This window comes from Falco naumanni, chromosome 8 (genome assembly GCF_017639655.2).
Source record: "Falco naumanni isolate bFalNau1 chromosome 8, bFalNau1.pat, whole genome shotgun sequence".
Lineage (NCBI taxonomy): Eukaryota > Metazoa > Chordata > Aves > Falconiformes > Falconidae > Falco > Falco naumanni.
Genome location: NC_054061.1, coordinates 39,353,277 through 39,367,794, shown reverse-complemented (window position 1 = coordinate 39,367,794; position 14,518 = coordinate 39,353,277). Strand labels below are relative to the sequence as shown.

At 60.2% G+C, this 14,518-nt stretch overlaps 1 protein-coding gene across 4 annotated transcripts in view; it reads left to right on the top strand.

The window, feature by feature from the left end:
- Positions 1-14,518, top strand: part of TNS1 (tensin 1) — a 54,955-nt gene that overhangs the window by 20,872 nt on the left and 19,565 nt on the right. For 3 of the 4 annotated variants that reach the window (XM_040603580.1, XM_040603578.1, XM_040603579.1), the window contains one exon: positions 6,742-8,436. The exons of the other annotated variant lie outside the window; for it this stretch is intronic. In XM_040603580.1, the coding sequence (XP_040459514.1) occupies positions 6,742-8,436 (1,695 nt within the window). The remainder of the gene's footprint in view (positions 1-6,741; positions 8,437-14,518) is intronic. 4 annotated transcript variants of the gene reach the window in all.

Genomic DNA, 14,518 nt, shown 5'->3' with positions numbered 1-14,518 from the left:
GGGACCCAGAAGACGGGGGTTGTTCTGCGAACCACCCCCAAGGCCAAGGCGGGCCCCGTCAGGAAGCTCACCCACCCGCCTTACCCAGGCAGGGTCCCTGCTGTCTGCCAAGCTCAGGCTGCTCCGTGGTCCTTAGTAAGAGTGGGGTGTTCTGGGATACCCCCACAGCCCTGTCTCACTGCTCATCATCCATCCCCACGTGGAGTGGGGGAGGCAAGCAGCTCTCCATGATCTCCATTGTCCTCCTTGGAGGTTGCTTTGGAGTTGGTGCTGGCTGTGTGGTAGGTTCCTGCTGCAGTCCCCATACCCATCTGTTGGGTGAGAGGGTGTTAACATGAGGGCTGAAGGGTGGTGATGAGGCACTTCTTCCTTTGGCTGTTTTTGAGGTTCAGATGTCCTTTATCCAGGGTGTCCAGCTTTGTCAGCACTGTGGTGGCTTTTCTTGGGGGGCTAGGCTACCTCCAGGGAGGCAGGAAGGGAAGAGACCTGTGGCTGGATGCGGCACTGCTGGGTTTTGAGCTGGTTGGAGGGTTGCTGTAGAGAAATTTTTGGGGTACTGCAGAGGCACGTGGGCAAGTCTGGATGGGGAACATCTATGGCCCGCTTTGGTTTTTCCTAGAAAAACAATACTGGTGGAGATCAGAGTGCTGGGGCCAGCATGGAGCGGGTGGAGGGGTTGTCCCCAGGGACTGGATATGTGACCGTGGCCGGGGGACACCAGCCTCTGCCATCCTGGTGTGGTGTGAGACAAATGGGTCCCCAACACAGGAGCTCCCTGTAATGACCTGCCCTTGGACCCACTGTGGCTGGTCCTGCCACACCCAACATCCATCCCCACTCCTCACCTCCCAGCTCTGTACCATCCCAGTCCCCACCGCAGGCTGGCCCTGCCCGCCATCCCTTCTTACCGGGGCTGGAAGTGGGGTCGCTGGGGCCTGGCCAAATCCAACATCTGCAGGAGACTTGCTAAATCCCCACCTGAGTCATGGTTCTGGCGCAGGGCTTCCCTGCAGCTCAGGCCCGCGCACAGGGCAGGGCTGGCTGGGGTGGGGCGTGAGATGAGCATCCCACCCCTTTGGGGATGGGAGGTCACAGCAGAGCCTGAACCCCATGTGGCAAAAGTTGGGGGGTTCCAGAGCCTCCCAAATCTAGCTGGACGCTGATCCTGCACCTTTCCATGGGGAGGCAAGACCCTAGATGGGGTTGCTGTCACCCTTTGGTCCCCCAGGAGGGTGGGCATCTTGTGGGGTACATCCTTCTTAGTGGGGTCAAATCCTGCCCCACTTATCTAGGGCTGATGCTGCCCAGGAGGGTGAGCCAGGCTGTGCAGAGGCGGAGAGCCAAATGGGCCAGGCCAGAGCTGTTAAATCCATTGCTGGAGCTGCCGGCGGGCTGCTGCTCCCCCCGCCGTGGCTGGATCCGTCTCCTGGCTGGGCTCTGCAGGGAGGGGAGCCGCTGGCTCTCCTCTCGCCTTCGCCAGCTGACTAAAGCTGAAAGAATCTGCTTCCCCCTCCCCATCCCGCCCCTCTCCATCGCTCTCCACTCCAGCCGCGGCAAGGTAAAGGCTTGGTGGGGCGCGCATTTTGGGGGGCAGTGGGGACCTGGCTGGGCTACATGGGGATCCATAAGGAGTGTTCTTCCCCTTGCTTCTGGTTATTCCCCATGGGAGAAATGCTGGAGCATCTACGGGTTTGGCTAGACATTTCGGCTGGAGGGTGGCTGCTCCCAGGGCAGAGTCTGTCCTCTGACCTGGTATTTGGGGTTGTGATGTAGCAGGGTGATGGGATTTGGTCCCATTGGGACTGGGAACCAGGCAGGGCTAAGATGCAGGGAGAGAGAGGTGGGCTGGTGGAAGCTCAGTCCCTTCTCTTCCCCTTTTAAACTGTCCTTAAAGTCAAAACCTGCTGGAGTGCGTGTGTGGGACTGGGGCTGTCCCCGGGCAGCCTTGCTGGAGCGGGGAGCTCTTGGCCTGCCCTCATGCAGACTGACTGCAGCTGTGCAACTGGGGCAAAAAATTAGAAGTCAGAGAAGCAAGCAAGCCTCAGAGGTTTTGGGAGGATGCTGACTTGGTGTGCACCGCCATGTGGGAGCAGACGAGGTTGTGAGTCAGTGGGCTGGCTAGAAGTGCTGCTCTCATCCCCTGCCGTCATCTGTGGGGATGTGGGAAACGCACGATTTGGGGGATTAGAGTGGAGGGAGCCTCGCATTTTGCTGATTACACTGAATCAATCGAGGAGTGGAGGCTTGAGCACAGGTTCAGGCAGGGGCCCGAACGTGGGGTGGACTCACTGTTACCTGGACCAGCGAATTGACAGCACCATCCCAGCACAGGTTTTGCCTGGGAATGGAGCAGCATGAGGGCAGGCAGCTCCAGGGCGGGTGGAACCTGTGCCGTGCCTCCTGCCATGGGACAGGGCGGCATGTGCCATCCTGAAACCAGTGCTGGTGCATCCACGCTGTGCCATGGTGCTGGGCGGGCAGGGAGGGGGGGTTGTGAAAACAGGTTGGGTTTGGCATTGGAAGGGTCGGTGGCTTGGCCACAGCAGATTTCCACTCCTCTTCGGCTGCGTATTTATTTAAGATGGAGAAACTCAAGTCTCCAGCAAGACATTTGGGTTTGCAGACCCAGCTGGGTTACAGCATCATCATGTGTGGCCCGAAAGGACATCCTCACCCCGAATGTGTCACCGCTTTTGGGGGACAGGTGTGATGCGTGCACTCAGGAGCTGAGCAAGGCTGGGGGTCTGGAGCTGGGGGGGTCGTCCAGTGGGGTGATGCTCAGCACGCGGTGCGGGGTGAGTGGGCTGTCCAGCTTGTCCGTCCGTCCGTCTGTCTGTCGTGCCTAGGAAACAGTTAACCCGGCGCAGCCCTGCCTGTGGAGGAAGTAGTTAATATGCATCGCTAGGAGCTGTCTGTCTGGCTGTCCTCCCTCCACGGCTGTCCCGGCACCTCGCTGGGGTTAACCCGGGCTGGGGCTTAGGCTGGGGCGGCCCCCCGCCGCCTTGCTGCTTCTGCCCTTCCCCTCCCACTAGTCCCTGTGTGGTCTGGGGCGGAGGGGAGCACAGCCGTACCTCCAGCTTCCAGCCCATCTCCTGCCTCTGCCGCCTTCCTCTCCTCCATCCTTCCCTCCGGCACCCGGTGCCCCGGGGGTACCCCGCATCCGAGCCCCCCCGGCGCCCCGCAGCCCTCGGGGTGCCCCTCTCGCTGGCCCCGTGGGACATGGCGCTGGCGAGGGAGTAGCTCCCTTTGCCAGAGGGAAAGCAAAGCGAAAGGGACAAACGCCAACCAAAGCCAGCTCCGGGCCGTCGGCTCCTGTCCTGGACGGATACACGGAGCCGGCTGCGGACGCCGTTTGAGCTGCCACCGCAGCGGGTCCCCTTGGAAGGCTCTGGTGCTGGAAGGGGCAAAGGAAAGGGATATTGGCTGCCCGCTTGTTCTCTTCACCTGGGATCTTTTCTTCCCGGTCCCCTTTGGTAAGTCCTGACTTTGCTTTTATTTGAGTCAGAGGGGCTGGGGGTAAGGGCTGGGGGTGGGTGGGGAATTCATGGCTGTGGTGACTCACAGCTCAGGGGCTGGGGTTACTTCTTGCCATCATATTTGGGCACAGGATAAAACCAGAGCTGGGAAGGGGGCTGAGCTCTTCCCCATGGGACTCAGCCCTCATCCTTCACTCTACAAAGGGTCCTGGGACCCCAGGATCTTCCCTGCCAGCTGATGCTCCAGAGATGCCCTGAGGCCCGGGCTCTGGGTGGTGGGGCATGAAGGCAGCAGGTGGGATGCTGCTGGGGACAGGACAAGAGGAGACCTGGTGGTGCCCCAGCCTTTTCCTCTGCACTGGTGCAGAGCCCCAGCCAGGATTTATGCTGGTGCATGATGCTGTACGGTGCACCCCACTGGGCATGAGGCAGATGGCTGGGATTTTGGGGATGCAAGCTGATCCCCCTTCCCATTGTCACAAATGCCCTGGACCAGTTTTTCTCCTGGGTGTAGCCGCATGGTGCTGGGGAGGGAGAGGGCAGAGTATTGCCCTGCCAGGGCAGTGAGCCTGGCCGCAGTGGTGGGACCAGACTGGGCACAGTGCTTCCCCCAGCTGCCTCGATACAGCTGGAGCAGACAGAGCTGGAGCAGAGCTGCGTCTGGGGCTGAGCCCTGGGCAAACCCAGCCCACGCTGGGATGGCACAGCCTGGCAGGCTGGAGCTGCTCTGACCTTCAGGGACAAAATCTGACCTTGCTGGGACCTGCAAACACTTTGCAAACTGGGACCTTGGAGCCTGCTGCTTTGGGGATGGCTGCTTCAGTTAAGGCAGCCTGTCCCTCCTTCCCTTTGTCTTTTTTTGGGGGATTTTATTCACCTTCTCAGGTGAAAGTCATGTGAGTGATAGTATAGCCCAGGGGTGGTGGAGAGGGCCTGAGAGCGGTGGGGAACAGCAGAATTTGACTCTTGGTGTCAGAGCCCAGGGAATGTTTGGGGACAAGGACAGGGTGGACAGTCAGAGCTGGGGCAGAGGAGCCATGGGATGAGGGCTTGGCTGACGGTGGAGGTGTCATGATGCCATCCTTGCTTGCTACCCTGGTACTGCTCTTAGAGTGGGGGCCACCAGACCCCCCGTGTCCCCGCCTGGCTGGAGCATCTGGGGAAGGTGGGGTGGGATGGGGCACTCGGGGCTTTCTGGCTTTTCTGTGAACTGCGTCGTGCCCCATCCTGACCCTGCTTCAAGACTTTTCTACCAGCCATGGGGCAGTACCCAGACCACAGTCTAATTAAAGCCTTTCCCATCTATTTTCTCCCTTGGTGCCATGTGCTCTCATTTATATTTATTTAGTCCCTTTCTCTTTCTATTCCCCTGCCCTATTTATCCCAGCCCCCATCCTGGCTCTTGCCCTGTTTCCTGGACAGGCCGGCACCCATCGCTGCCATCAGACGGGAGGGCTGGGCCTTTTCCCCAGCTCCAGGCAATGTCTCAGCCTCTCTGGCATTGATGCTGTCCCTAGACATGCTGCTTTTTCCTTTCTGCCTCCACAGGATGAGGTTCCCTCCCTCTTTCCCCTGTTTCCCTGGTACAGGAGGTGTTGTGGAGTCAAACGCTGCCGGTTCCTGGCTACACTAGCTGGTTGAAGGAGCTCTGAGCCTCTCAGAGAATTTGTGGACCTCATCCTCATCCTTTCCTGCACCGAGTGCCCAGAGAGGACCCTCCTGTACAGTCCTGGGGCATCTCCAATGCAAGGGGAGCTTGGGGCTTGGCTGTGTCCTTAGGATGCTGCCGATGGGGATTTGAGAGTAGAAAATGAGTGGTGAGGAGAGGACCCTGACTTGATAAGACTCATGCTGGGTATTACTGCCCTCCTCTTTTACAGTGAGGGGGATTGGTGGTGCAGGAGCTGCTGGGGCACGGGTGTGGTGGCGTGGGACTGGTTAAGCCGTCCCTGCTCAGGGCTGGCTTTCGGAAGTGTTTTGCTTGCAGATAGGAGCGCTCTGATTTCACACTATCGCGTTAGGGCCGTCTTCCGTTCCTGAGTCAGCCGCCTGGCTCCCTGCCAAGGAAGAGTCATTTTTTCCTCCAAAAGAAAGTGTTTAATGCTGCTCGTGGGCCCTTCCAGGAAACCTCGGCAGGGAGCTGGAAAAACAAGAGTCTGAAGCCTGGCCGGTGCTGCACACACTCTGGCAGGGGGGGACACGGCCTGAGGGCTGTCCGCATTGCTGTCTTGGTGACTGACATCCCTCTGTGCCCCCAAAATCTGGCTGCCCCATTTGGAAAGGTTTAAAGGGTGCAGCTGGTGGTGGTGTTGGGGATGCTGGGGGTTGTGGGAGCAGAGGGCTTGGAGCTGGGGTGCAGGGTTGCTGGTGGTGATGCTGCTGTGCCCTGACTGCCTCCCAGCCTTTTGGGGCTGTGGGGTGGAGCTAGCTACTCACACCGACCTTGAATCGTGGTGCCAGGGTGCTTGGCACCTCCTGGGGAGGAGATGCTGCATGTTTGGGGTTGGGCAGAGGTACTGCCTGCGAGGGGGCTTCAGGGCAGTGAGGAATGATTTGAGGCAGATCCACCTGGCCTGAGAGAGGGAAGGGGAAGGACAGAAAGGGTGGGAGTCTGTCTGTAGCCAGGGAAGAAAATGTCAGGGGTGGGCAGCTGGCTGGATCTTTGCATCATCTGGGAGGGAGAGAGGGCAGAGAGAGGGAAGATGGGTCCGTGGTTCATCTGTCCTTCACCCGTGGGCTGAGTACATTCATCCAGCTGGAGATACACAGAGCTACAAGGCCAGATCCTTACTGCCTCTGCCCATCCTCCTACGGGCTGTGGTGCATCTCCCCCACCTCCTTGTTCGCCTCCCTGGTGCTATGTGGCCCTTTGAGGTCGGGTGAGCCCTGTGGAGCAATGATGGCTGACTGTGTGGGCAGCCCCAACCCTTGCCTGCCGTGGAGGGGAGTTGCCAGGAAGGATGCCTAGAACCAGGGTGGGGATATTTGGTGAATCCCAGTGGAGCAGGCGGTGCTTGCAGGGCAGGGCCGGACAGCATGCAGGGCGGGAGGCCGTAGGTGCATGGGGATGGGGGGGTCTGGCTCCGGTGTCTCTGCATGGTGGCGCCCGTGGGATTGCGGAGGGTGCTGAGGAGACAGTGATGCTGGTTGTTAAGCATTCCGGCGGCATGGAAGAGATCGAAACCACCGGCTAATGGGACCCATTAGCTCCGTGCAGAAAGCCAGCAATTGATCTGGGGTCTCGTGTTCGTTTCTCCCCTTGCAGAGGTTGGGCACACACAAGGGCCCCTGGACGGGAGCCTCTACGCTAAAGTGAAGAAGAAAGACTCCCTCCACGGCAGCACTGGTGCTGTCAACGCCGCCCGCCTCCCCCTCTCAGCAGCGCCCAACCACGTTGAGCACACGCTCTCGGTGAGCAGCGACTCAGGCAACTCCACCGCCTCCACCAAGACCGACCGGACCGATGAGCCGGGGGTGCCCAGGGCGCCTGGTGGCCAGGCGGTGCTGAGCCCCGAGGAGAAGCGGGAGCTGGATCGTCTGCTTGTTGGGTTTGGCTTGGAGAGCGCACCACCCATGCACAACCACGTGCCCAGCTCTGTACCGGCGCGCCTGCCCACCATGCTGGGCCGCCACGTGGTGCCAGCTCAGGTGCACGTCAATGGGAATGCCGCGGCGCTGGTGGCTGAGCGGGAGACAGATATCTTGGACGACGAGCTGCCCAACCAGGATGAGCACAGTGTGGGCAGCCTGGGCACACTCTCCTCCTTGGATGGCACCACTGCCAGCGAGGCCGGCTACCAGGAGGCACCCCGGGTGGGCAGTCTCTCCTCCCTGCCCAATGGCCCCTCGAGCTGCAATGGGGCTGAGAAGCTGCTGAAGGAGGGGCTGTACGACGGTGAGCCGCTCTCCAACGGTGGCTACTCCTATAACAACCAGAACGCCCTGATGGGCCACCACGTCCGTGACCCGCTGCCTCCCTTGCGGCCCTCAGCATCTGCTCAGGAGCACCTGGCTGGTTACCCGCAGCGCCCACCGGGATCCCACACCTCGGGCTGGCTCCAGCCCCAGCCACTGCCTGGCTCCCAGCCCTACCTGTATGGCTATGACCCCCCTGGCACCTACCGCTCCCGGTCTTTCCCAGCGGTGGACACGGCCAAGTACGATGCGACCCCGGCACTGCCCCAGGCCCCGGCTCGCAGCACCAGCAGCCGGGAGGCTGTGCAAAGGGGCTTGAATTCCTGGCAGCAGCAAGGAGGGAGCCGGCCGCCTTCCCGGCTGCAGGAGGGCAGTGTGGAGAGCCACAGCCCCAGTGTCTCCAGCTGCAGCCCCCAGCCCAGCCCACTGCAGCTGGTGCCCCCACACAGCCACAGCATGCCTGAATTTCCCCGGGCACCCTCCCGCCGGGAGATCGAGCAGTCCATTGAAGCCCTCGATGTCCTCATGCTGGACCTCGCGCCTGCCGTCCACAAGTCGCAGAGTGTGCCTGCCACCTCCCGCCAGGACAAGCCGGTGGGACCCCTGCTCTCCTCCCTCTCGGCCCAGCCCATTGCTGGCATCTACAGCCGGCCAGCTCCACAGGTGGCCCAGCCAAGGTCATTCAGCACCTCTGTGAGCCCCGTGGTCTCTGAGCCCGGGGGCAAAGGCTATTCTCCTGGAGAGCCAGACTACGGGGTGCATGAGTACCAGGAAACGTATTCTCCGTACAGCTACCAGCCAGCACCAGTGCCGGAGCCGAGGAGCTACAGCCATGCCTCACCTGGAACACCGATGGGCATCCTCCCACTCAGCACTTCCTACAGCCCGGTCGGGTCTCAGCAGCTCCTTGTCTCCTCCCCACCTTCCCCCACCGTCCCAGCACAAACCCAGACGCCCTTCAAGGGACCAGAGAGCTATGAGGACCTGTCGAGGTCAGCGGAAGAGCCCTTGAATCTGGAGGGCCTGGTGGCCCACAGGGTGGCAGGTAGGATGCTTTGATTCCTCGGGGGGACGGGGGGGACCACATGTCCCAAGAAGCCGGAGCCTGCGGGGTTGGTATGCATGGTGGAGCCGGGGACGGGAGATGCAGCGACTACTCATCCGTGCTGGATCTGGGTTTGGGACTGAGCCACCCACGTGGGGGCACACCGGGCAGGGGGGCAGCCTGTGCCACTCTCCTTTGCTGAGACCGTCTTTGCCATCTGAGACCGTCAGCATCACCCAGAGGTGGGGAGAAGGGGTGGCCGAGGGGGTTGGCCCCCGCCCCCATCCTCACCCCTTTGGGATATGAGGCTGGTCTGTCACCTGCAGCAGGGCTGCTCACTGGATCCTGGAGGAATTTCTGCCCTTTGGGGAGAATGTGGCCATGTTTGGGAAGGTGTTTTCATCTCTGGCTGAGGTGTCCTGCCTGGACCCCACTTTAGACAAGATGCTGTCCCTGCCTGGAGTGTGCTCTGGTATAAGGTCCCAGCAGAGCATTTGCCCTGTGTTTAATGTAGCTGGGCTGCTCCCTCATTTCAGCCCCTGCTTACCCCCTGGGAGTGCTGGGTCTGGTGCTCAGACCTCCTCCCCAGGCAGCTGGGGTGCTGCTGGAGTAGGGGACAGGCTGCAGGCTGGCAGCAGCATTTCTGCCCAGCCAGTTTGGCCTGGGGTTGTCTGAAGCTGGCCCTGGCCTCGGGGCAGTGGTCGGGGCTGGGAAGGCATTTCCCAGCCCTGCCAACAGGGTTTGGTGCAGTGCTTGGCTGGGCGCAGCACTGGATGTCGGTGCCATGGCTGGATGAAGGCATTTGTTCTGTGCCACAGAGGGGAAACTCTGTCCTCCAGTTCCCTGCCCTCCTGTAGCTCCGGCTTGGGGGCTTTGGGGATGCAGAGGGACCCAGCCTCCCAGGAGGAAGGTGCCATGGCCTTGTGGCAGCTCAGTGCCCTCCCTCCCTGCTGCTTCAGCTGCAGTTGTTGAGTTGCGGAGTGACATTTGGGAAGGGTTTGGGGTTGCGGCCGGGCTGGGGGCCAGCTTGTGATGCTGGGGCTTGGCAGCTCCGTCCCTTCCAGCTCTGCGCTCAGTCCAGAAACTCGCCTGGCATTAGAGGGAGGGGGAAAAGGCCTGGCTGGAAAAATCCAACAGCACCAACCTCCCAGTCACGGGGGCTGAGTCACTGCGGCACCAAGGGAGGTTGGGGGCAAGAAGGGTGCCAGCAGCAGGGAGAGGGACAGAGGGGGTTGCAGAGGTGTTGGGGGAACTTTGCATCTATCTGGACCTGACCTCGGTGGTGCAGGCCAGATCCGCAGAGGGTCCCAGGGCTTGGCACACAGATGCCCAAACTGTGCTGTATGTCTGGACTGAATATTATAAGGAGCAGATGCCTCCCCAGAAATATGGAGGGGAAAATATAGGGTGGAAAAGAGCAGAGTCCTCAGGAGAGGAGGAACAGTTTTTGGAGTGGGTAGGAAATGAATGTTTGATGGTGCCTACCAAAAAATCCGTCCCCTCCAACCCTGGGATCAGGTTCTCAAGGCTGGGCTGGGGTCACTCTCGTCCCCCTGCAGCCACTGGGCTTCCTGGGGGGGGAGAGGCGTCCTGGGGTAGTCCCAAGCCTGTGGCCACCTGTCCCTGCTGGAGCTGGGCCGTCTATGCTGAGGCAGGGACAGTGCTGGTGGGCAGCCTGACCTCCGGCGGGAACAAGGTGTCCTGAAGCCAGCACTGGGAGGGGACAGCCGATGGGGATGGTGGGGCACGGATGGGTTTGTTTACATTCCCTGCTGCTATAAATTGCCTGCGTGTCCCAGCAGAGCAACGAGGAGCATCTCACACCTCCTCCATGGTCTGCAGGGGAGTGCTTCTGTTCCCACTTCCCACTGGTGATGGAGGGAAAGAGATGGAACAGGGCAGCACTGGCATCCCTAGCACCTCCCTGCAGAGAGGAGCCGGTCCTGCCATCCTTCAAGTCCCCTTCATCTCCCAGTGAGGTGTCTGGGGTCATCCCTTCTTGTCCCAGCCCTGGGCATCCCCTGATGGAAGGGATCTGCGCAGGGCCATTCCCAAGGTGGTAGTGATGGGACGTTTGTGGCGTTGCACAAGGCCATGTGTGGCTGGGAGCCACCACTGATTTCCCATATAGGTTTAAGTGGTGCCTGAAGACAGGCAATTTGGGTGATGGGGAAGCAGCTCCAAGCAGGGTCTGAGCTCCCTCGGACCCCCAGGTGACCCCAGGCTCATCTGTTGGAGCCCAACTAATGTTTTCTCTTGTTTTCTCTCTCTCTCTTCCTACTGTATCTTGTGACATTTGTCCTGTCTGCCCCTTCCTTTCCCCATGGGGAACCGTGTCTGTTCCGTGTGACTTCCCCCCCTCCTTGCGCTCCCTGTCCTGGTACGCTGGCAGAGTACAACGCCAAGCTCAGGGACCTCAACAAGAGCACCAAAGCCCCCCGTCCTTCTCTGAACCAGCAACGGTCCTTCTCCTCCGGTTTGTTCATTCCACCTCCCTCCTTTCTTGTCCTCCAGCCTTCCCCATCCATCCTTCTTCCCTTTTGTCCATTCCTCCATCACATCCTTTCTTCCTTTTCCCTTTTCTCTCCTCCCTCCTTCCACCCCTCCCTTCTTCCTCCGCTATCCTTGCATGCTGAGTGCTCTGTGTGTTGCATGGATGTGGGATGGAGGGAGGCTTGGGAGACCCTCCCCATGCAGAACTGATCCCCTTTCTCAGCAGAGTAATGCTCAGGGCCCACCTTGACCTCCTCTGGTCATGGAGGAACCCCTGGCCCTGGGTACAGACTCCCCTGTCCACACTTGGTTTTGCATCTCATCCAAGCCTGGCACTGCTCTCTGGTGGGGTTTCACTGCTGGCCTAGGTGCTTACACCAGCCCCTCTGAGCTTTGTCCTGGATGTGGCTCACTCCTCGGGGAGACAAGGGCTGGGGTGCAGCTCCACAGATCCCAGGTTCAGCCAGTTCCTGGCCCAGCAGGGTCTCACCTGCTTCAGTCAGGGGTTCCCCGTGGGTCTGTTTGCAGCCACAGAATGTGAGTTGCTGAGGCTGGGGGTTTAGGCGATGTGACTTGTGCTCCCTGGAGGTGAGTCTGCCCTGGGTGACAGGTGCTGGGGACCTACTTTTGCACCCACTTGTCCTGGGGTGAGCAGGAGGAAGGGTATGGAGAGGGGCTGGGAACAAAGAGTGGGCTGGGGAGTCACCAGCTTTCTGGATGACCTTTCTCTCTCTGCTGGCACCTCGGGTTTCTCCCCAGGAGGACCGAAGAGGTTTGAACCCTCCCATTCCTCAGCACAGAGTAAGGTATTTTGTCATGCCCGTTTGCAGTGATCAGGCTGGGAGGTGGGGAGCAGTAGATGTGTCTGTGCCTGGTGGGACAGGGTGAGTTGGGCTCTGGTGGAGAGCGGTACGTGGCAACATCTGCTGCTGTTCCTTGTGCAAGCAGGGAGCAAGTTTGCATCTCTCTTTTCTTTGGGCGTTGTGTATCCCAGTCTGGCTTTAACTGCTGGGTGCCACATCCCGAGGGCCGTAGGATGCTGCTTTGCCTTCTCACCTTGGGGGTGTTGCCCAGCTCCTGTCTGGCAGTAGCTCCAACATCTCATGCCCAAAAAGCACTGCCTCCTGATTCGGCCCCAAAACCCAGCTTCCCAGCCGCAAAACCACCTGGGTTTAAATCCCTCCTGTTTCCTCCTTGCCTGGCTGTTGTGCTCCTGCCTTTCCCCAGTCCTAGAGCTGTGCTGAGTCCAAGGGCAGGACCTTGCTGGGGGAGAGTTGCTGTCAGGTTAGGGAGTTAAAGGGGCAACAGAAAGGGTAGTAGTGCCAGAGGTGGTGGAGGCTGGGGTGGGGAGCGGGGTGCAGGCTGCTGTTCCCTCCCTGTGGTTGGGACTCCCTCCCTCCTGCAGCTGAGCTGGGCATCCCTTGGGGGGCCGGTGGAAGTACTGTGGCTAAGGGAGGCTGTATGTCTGCCAAGGGGGCACAGCGAGCTGGGGAAAGGAGAGTTTGTTTTTCAAGTGTAGTTTCCAGCCCATAAATCACCCAGGGGGTTGGGGGAGCCGTGCTCAGAGCCTGGGTTTCCTCCAGGCTTTGCTCTGGGCAGCCTGTGAAGTTTCCCACTCTTTGCTCCCTAACAATGAGTCCCTTTTTTCCCTTCTCCTCCCTCCCCTCCCCATGGCCCCGGCTGCTCTCCATGTCTGGGGGGTGGAGCAGCCAAAGCCCAGTGAGCTCCTGGGTGTCCCAATGGGCCAGATCCAGCACCCTGCAGCTGGGTGACATGCAGGGAGTCCCACGCTGCAAATGTGGGATGTGCACTGACAGCAGGGTCCTAGCGAGCTGCTGTTTGTGCTTCCCAAATGGAAAACAAAGCAAGGCAGGCATGCATGACTCAAGGAGCCAGTCCCTGCCTCTTTGCAGTGCTTGGTCGGTGCAGCTCACTTTGGGATGGGCCAAGGGATGCTCCTGGTAATGCTCGTACAGCGTGCAGGACACCCCATGGCACACAAGGTGGAAAGACAAACAGAAAATACAAGATTTTACTTTGTTTTTCCCCCCAAATTTGTTTCTCCCTGTGCTCACAACTCAGGGCTTCATTCCCTTCAAGTGAAGAGCAGGGCAGAAGGTACAGGGTGGCTCTATGCGATGCTGCCCATGCCTGCAGGGTAGCTTCCTAGGGACCCTCTCCTCCCTCCCGCTCCTCCACAGGCCTTTTTCGTGGCTGTCCCCCGCGCCGGCGAGCACCTGCAGAAGGGATCGGGAGTTGGGTTTCAAAGCTGCTCTTAGTGGAATTTTCCAGGCCGCCTCCGCGGCTGGAGCCGGCCCCGTTGGCTCATGTCCCCTGCCTTGCAGCCTGGCCGCCTCTCCCCCTGAGCTGCGATTTTATTGTTGTTGCCATTCACTGGGCTGATTATTTAGAAATGCACCCCGGCCACCTCCCTCCCTCCCGTGCTCCCAGCCCTCTCCCGGGGCCGGGGCCGGGGAAGCTCTGGTGTGGGTGCCAGGGCGGTGAAGAGGGGAGGTCAGCGGGCGTGAGGCGTGGGTCCCGCGTGGAGCCCCAGGGAGTGAGGGGAAGCAGCTGATGGCTGGTTTTCCTCCGCCAGCCCGTGGGAAAGGAGTTGGTGTTTGAAAAGTGCATTTCCTGGAGCGTGATGCTGGCCTCTTCCCCCCCACCCCCCCACCCCCCGCTTCTACCACCCCCCCCCAGTGTGCTGGCCAAGGGGAGCGAGAGTGCTCCCTGCCTCTGTGGGAAAGGTGGAGGGGGTGGTCCTGTCACCTGTGCTAGTAGTGGGTCTGAGAGCAGAGGTCACCCCACTGCCGTGTGGGTCCCTGGGAAGAATGGGATTCCTGCAGGGCTCCGAGCGGCGCCAGTGGTGCTCTGTGCAGTTGCCCTGCACTGAACCTGGCACTATCATCTGTGAGCCCTAATTAACCTCTTCATCAGGCAAGTTGGAGTGGAGAGTGTGTTTGGGTGCTGGGAGAGTTGGGGTCGCACCTCTCATCCCAGCGCCTCATGACCACTTGCCCTGTGCTGGCTTTGTCCCTGTTTCTGGGCTTTATCGCAGCCTGTAGGGATTGCAGTGGGATCTACCAGACCCCGACAGCCTGGAGAAACACATTCTCCCACAGTGACTTGCTTGCTCCTTCTCCCCAGGCTGTAGTCACTGGTGGCTCATGGTTCTGGGGTCTGGAAAGGAGGTTTGGGGGAAGATGGAGAGGAGATGCCAGTCACCCGTTTTAGGAAGGCTTTGTGCTGGGAGTAGGAGATCAGCAGTGGTTTGTTGGGGTTCCCTGCACCATCCCTCTGTTGGAGTCCTTCCTTTGGACCTGATGCTCCCTCTGCCTTGGGGATTCAAAAAACCAGGCTTTTTCTGCCACTGTGGTTGAAGCCACATCTGGCTGTGGGAGCAGGGATGCAGCTGCCCTGGTGCTGGGGATTTGGCCTTTTCCCACCGTGATGCTGTTGGGAGGTCCAGATCCTTGGAGCTCTGCAGGGCTGTGCTGGCTGGGCTGCTCAGAGGATGCTCATGCCCCTTGCACCCACTGCTGGGGGTTGTCGTCCCTGAGCCCAAGTCTCGTGATGCTTGGGAGGGCTG